The 6,000-nt window shown below is 47.2% G+C and overlaps 1 protein-coding gene across 1 annotated transcript in view; it reads left to right on the top strand.

The window, feature by feature from the left end:
• The first annotated feature begins 850 nt into the window (after window positions 1–850).
• The window catches only part of LOC133009351 (serine/threonine-protein kinase BRSK2), a 165,434-nt gene continuing 160,284 nt past the window's right edge, over window positions 851–6,000 (top strand). The window contains exon 1 of the mRNA XM_061076834.1: window positions 851–944. Within this exon, the coding sequence (XP_060932817.1) occupies window positions 851–944 (94 nt within the window). The remainder of the gene's footprint in view (window positions 945–6,000) is intronic.

The following is a 6,000-nucleotide window of genomic DNA, read 5'->3' as shown; positions in this document are numbered from 1 at the left end:
ATCCCTCTCCCAGGATGGATAGAAGTGCCTCATAGATGCCTCATGTAACCGACCACATCAGCAAAATAACAATATTTACAACATTGATCAGAAGAAACAGTTTGTCACATGATGGAAAAATGTGTCAAAGTATTTTTTTTACATAAGAAAATGTCTGATGGAGTTGAAGGGAGCAGCGCTGACAAATGAATTGAGTTATTGTCACTAGTGTCATGTTAAACCTTTTGAGTAATGACCCAAATTAAAATGACAAACCCGAACATAAGCATAATATGTCTCCTTCAATTTCAATGACACGCTGTATATTAATGTATATTTGTCCTGACTCCATCCTTTAGTCTTATTTATTATTCTCCTATAATCTGCACGTTTGTGTTGACTCCTGCTGCTTCGAGCTAAACTCTCTCTCGGGAATAATAAAGATAACAAAGATTGTGCTCCGTTAAACTCCCCACCTGCAACGCGGCTGCAAGAGAAGGGCTGTCCTGGCCCTCTGATTGGCTGTTCTCCTCTGTCCATCACCTCCCTCCCCCCCCATCTCCACCTCCCACAGACGCACAGCGGCGGCGCAGCTTCCACCGACCATGATCCACCACCAGGCACTTGCGGCTCGTCTGCAGCGGTAAGAGCGAAGGAGGCGAGGAGAGACGAGAGAGGAGCTCACCTCCTCAAGCTGCGAGTGAGAGAGAGACAGAGACAGAGAGAGGAGACAGAGGAGAAGGCTGTGGAGTAACAACCAAAGAAAGACAAGAAAGAGACAGAGATAGAGATAGAGAGAGAAGACGGCAGCGGCTCGGAGGACGAGTGTTTAATTGTCTGCGCTAAAGTGTCCTTTACGCACAGATTCGACATGTCATCGTCCGGCAAAGACAACAGCGCGGCCCAGCACGCCAATCATGTGGGACCTTACCGTTTGGAGAAGACACTGGGGAAGGGACAGACAGGTGAGTTGCACCTTTTATTTTTTATTTTTAAATTTGTAATTGCGTGATTTGTCTTTTTTGCTGGGAGCCAGTTGTGTGTCTGCAGGTGAAAGAGAACTCACAGCCATGACACCTGCACCTGTCCACGGATAGAGGTTTTTTTTTTTGCATGTGGAGGGATTTAGGTGATGTTGGCTGTGCGTCGGCGTTGGATTGTGTGTCCTTGTGTGTGCGTGTGTGTGTGTTTGCAGGAGCAGAGCAGCGTGGAGACCCTCCGGCAACACAAACGATGACAGTTGTGATGTCCTGTAAAAATGAACTTTTCTTTTTTCCTCCTGGTATCCCCGGCTGCCTGCTTCTGTGCGTGTGCCTTGTGCGTAAATCTGTGCGTCCTGTGATTGGAGCACAACGCCGTTAATCCCGATTTGCCTGATACATTGATCTATTCTTAGTCCTTAGGCAGGCAGGGGAAGGGAGAAGGCAGGCAGGCGTTTTCTCTTCCTACAGCCTGCCACTGCAATACGTGGGTTTCCTCCAATATATAGAGTCGAGGGTCCCACCTTGACAGATTACCCCAGGAGCAGGGGGGAGCAGGAGCCTCGCTGCTCTATATTCATGCACCCGAGGGGGATGCAATCGCCGGGCTCCGTTGAACAAGGAGCACATGCTTCATCTCAGCACCAGCAGCGGTGACACTGCAGTTTGTTAAAGTTGCACATGAGCCATTCCTGATACATATAAGGTGGTGTTTGTTTCATTTCCATTGGCTCATGTGTAACACTGTTGTCAGCGTTGCCCAGTGAGAATCCTCTCTGGTGAAGTGCATGCAGCCAGTGGAGCCATGTGAGAGAGGCAGGCACAGCCCAGTGTGTAGGCAGAGATGCTGTGGAAGCTCACCGCCCTTAATAGAGAGAGAGAAAGACTTTTCCTCTCCTCTTCCTGCACGTCTGTTCAGATTTTCCTCCCCTTCCCATCTGCTGTCGAGTAAACCGGCTACAAAAAGGTGTAACTTGCCCACATACCTGCTCCAGCTGGTCATGCCGAGCAGCCGTGTGTTCGTGTAAATGTTTGTTCACATGCTTTCTTGAAATAGCCTCCCTGGTCACTTCATTCACCCGGCCTGTCCCCACTGGTCATTAACTGGACTCTTGCTCTCTTTGCTCATTCTCTACAGATGTTAAAGCGTGTGTTTCCCACCAGCAATTCAATTCCAGTGCATGTTCCATCCACGGGCATTGAGTGCAGTGTCCCAAGTCTGCAGCGTGATGACTGTAGGAGGAATCTAACATTAAGAATTCATGCTGAAAGCTTTGTTCCCTTTGGTTTTTGGAGCAGATTAACAAAAAAATGTAGTATTAATTCAGCCGGACCCCCTTTCTCCTACAGCTCACATTTAATGGTTTGTGTTTACAGGAGGATCTCTCCCTTGCAGGCAGACTTTCAATATGGCTCTCAGGAGTGTCTAATGGTTGTTTATGGTGGTGTGTAGCTGGCAGTATGGTCTGCTGGGTACAGACGTTTAATGACGTGGTGTCGCTGAGATCATCCGTGGCTCAGGATGTATTTATCTGAGTGTTGAGGCATTTTTCCTGCTACCCTGAGATGTAAGGGTAGCAACACACGGGTGGAAGCTACGGGTCCACATGGCTCATAACTTGTGTCCTCGGCCCTCACATGCCAGGTAATTCAATCAGGAGAATTTTAACTGAGTTACAGGTGGACGGAAGATCATAATTAAATAGCACATTCATTTCAGCCTGGTTTTCATTTTTTGAATGTGTAGCCACGACGGTGCCCTGAATTATGAGTGTATGCTTGTTGAGTAGAAAAGAAAATCCTCTGGTTACTGGCGTCTGTCCAGCTGACTCATGCCAAACCTATTCAGATTAATGACAGTGCATAATATCCCATTTGCCATTTAACCATTCGTTAATCTGTCAGATCTCAGTCCCAGGAAGGGGTTGGTTTGGCAGCTCCCGTCCCAGTGGTGAGTGGCAGCCGGGCTCGGCCAGTGGGCTAAGTCCCTCAGGTCCTTTCCCAGGCTGTGGTTGGCTGCTATTATTAGACGGGAGAAAGCGGAAGGCCTCTGGTTGATCTGGCTGTCCTGTTCAGTAGAGTGGTGCTGTTCCATGTTCATTAAGTGATTAGGCCATGTCCTGACACACACACACACACGCGCACATACACACACATACACACACACACACGCGCACACACGGCCACCACAGTGGTTCTGGTTTGGCTTCCTGATTTAATCCCCTACACAGCCAAAGTCCCCTCGGCTCTCACTCACGCACTCACGTGGCCCATAGGTAGGATGGGCTGGCCCACACCAGCTTAGCAACTTAGCACCTCCAAGCTACGGTTCAAGAAGAGTTGCACAGGCTGCATGGGACAGGCCACAGTCTTCCTACAACCACCACACGTGCATAGTTTAAACAGAAGGATGTAGCACATTATCACCTCCCCCAATAAGAAGGTTATGTTGTCATGTACCTTAGTTTGTCTGTTAGATAGCAGCTAGCAAAAAAGTCCCAACCGATTTTCATGAAATTTCATGGGGATGTGGGGGACCACCCATGGCAGAACTGGATCAAGGGGCAGATCCAGGAAATATATTTTCCTTTCTTTAACATGAGGTGATGAGGGTGTATGTCAAAAATGATTTCTTAGAGAAAAATTCATGGTTTATGGGCCTGATATGTTCAATCCTGAGCTAGTTTCTTTAAATGTTGTTTCATAAGAGAACTCTTGGGGCTTGGCAGAGATATGCACTCTGAGTGCTACTCTAGTATCACACAAGTGTATGGTTTATTCTATGTACAGTATATTCTGGACTTGCCTGTCAGTCTGCGACACCCCCATATTTCTCTCCACTTGCTTTCCTTCAGCTTTATTGCTTTCTAGCCGGTTTCCTCGGACTATGAGAGCAATCCCGTCTGTGTCAGCTGTGCATTGGGGCTTGATGGGGTCTATAGATACAGTGTCGGCATGGCTGGCTACTGATTGCGGCTGAAGCCACAGAAGCATGGCGGCCATTTACCAAGGCAAGGACCGTTATTGTGCTTAGGTGCATGGCAGAACCTGGCCGGGGCACTGTGCTCATGAGATGCTTCAGGGAGGTCCCTTGTGTCTATACCTGAGATTTAGCATTTTCGTCATACCTCATCATTTTGAAAATTGTCAATCAGCACCTTTTCCTATCTGACACTGAGTTGCCTGTTGGGTTGTATAATGTTCTGTATTTGCCTCTGATCAATGTCCCGATGCTCCAGTAAGTGAGGTAACATTTGTTTTTATCAGCAGCAGGGGCTCCGAGTATCCGACTCTTTGAGTTCCAGAATCTCGAAGCTTTGTTCGACAAAGCTGAAGATTGTGGATTTGTGTTTTCACCAGTGCACCGACTTAAGACTGAATCGCTACTCTGTTCCACTAATGCTTCGGAAAACACTGCCATGCTTCGCCTTTACTTTGTTCCTGTGGGCTGTTTATTAGCGAGAATAGAGGCCTATTGTCTGGAAGAGATTGGCTGTTAATCCAGTGTAAGTCCCTGTTTTCTGCGAGACTTGGATATTGACAGGCGAACAGTTGGAGGTTGATATGTTGGCTCCTTGATTCTTTGATTGATGTTTAGAGTGAAATCATCTGCGCTTCGGGGCCTTTATATTGACTGTTCATCCGACAAAAAGCTGCCTGTGATTTCACGTCTTTGCTCGCTCTTTATCTATTCAGTTCCCCCTGTTCCTGTCTATCTGCTGGAGACTTCTTGTTCTCGTGCTCCCCAGGTTTACAAGGCATTTCAGCCAGGATCCTGCTATTCTCTGTGTTTCCATGTCAGCGAAGGGCCGGCCAGATTGTACCTCTCAGCGTGTGTTCCTCTGATGCAACATGAGGTTGTGTTTGTTTCCGTGTTTTAGGGCTTTAAAAAAAAATCTCTCCTTTTGTCTTTCTTTTCGTTTACACATGCGCAAATTAACTTCACCGTTCCGCGAGCCTGGTAAATTGCACGTTAACGTAAAACCGTTAATTTGATGTTGATTGATAGCCGGTGAGCTGGGGACGGTTGTTTCGGATCAATGGGCCCTCCCAAAGATTTCCTGTCTGGTGGCGGAGATCCATACTGTTTCACAGCACATGATATTCCTGATGATGACAAGTGAAGAGGGAATGCTCAGTCGATGCTGTCAATGAAAAACCACTTGGCAAATCCACAGAAACTAAATGATTGTGTGGCTTGTGAATGGCCCAGGTGCTCAAACTCTGGATGACCCGTAGTCTGTGTGCTATTAAAATAATCCTCAAACTACTGTGGAGCTCAAACACAGGTGTCCATCTCTCATGTTGCCAGCCTTGACCTAAAATTGGTGATACGGGCTCCGGTGATTGGCCCCCTGGGTTAAATGGGCCCATTCTGACATTCAGGTCAGAGGAGTCCAGACCCAATGGCTGTGCAGTGTTGCTCCCAGCTGTGTAGCCGCCCGTGTTAGCAGGCTGGATGAGAGCTGGAGAGCAGGAAGCCAAGGCCTGCATGGTCTCAGCTGTTGGACGGTGGCAAACGCCCAAGCCCCTCTCCCTCAGCCGTGACATGTATCCTGAATGGTGGGAGGCTGGTGTGCAAGTGTGTCTGTGTGTCAGCTGATAAGTAATGTTGTCCATTTGTGTGCTTGTGTGAATATATACCATCTCAAATGTGTGTCTAGGCTCAGGCTACATCCATACTTCCACTTTGAGAATGAAAAAAATCATTGTGCGTTTTGGCTGTGTATCATTTTTATTCCCCGTCCTTATTAATTCATTTGAAAATGCATATCAAGTCAATGCTCACGCACGGCTCATTATACAATTGTGGTAGATTGCTCCATTATTAGCTTGTCTCCTACACATGAAGCAGCTGCAGCTGTAAAATGCAGAATTTAACTACATAACAGCTTTTAGCAAAGACAACAGACTCTTCAACGCTGGTAATTGATTATCCATTTTGCGTCCTACATTGGTAGCTGAGGCTAATGCCGGTTGTTGTTTTTTTTCGGAAGGGGGTCATGTGATAGTACCTTGACGAATCAGCAAAGGCTCTGTT

This window comes from Limanda limanda, chromosome 8 (genome assembly GCF_963576545.1).
Source record: "Limanda limanda chromosome 8, fLimLim1.1, whole genome shotgun sequence".
Taxonomy (NCBI): Eukaryota; Metazoa; Chordata; class Actinopteri; order Pleuronectiformes; family Pleuronectidae; genus Limanda; species Limanda limanda.
Note: the sequence above shows the minus strand (reverse complement) of the source record. Positions and strands in the feature narration are given on the sequence as shown.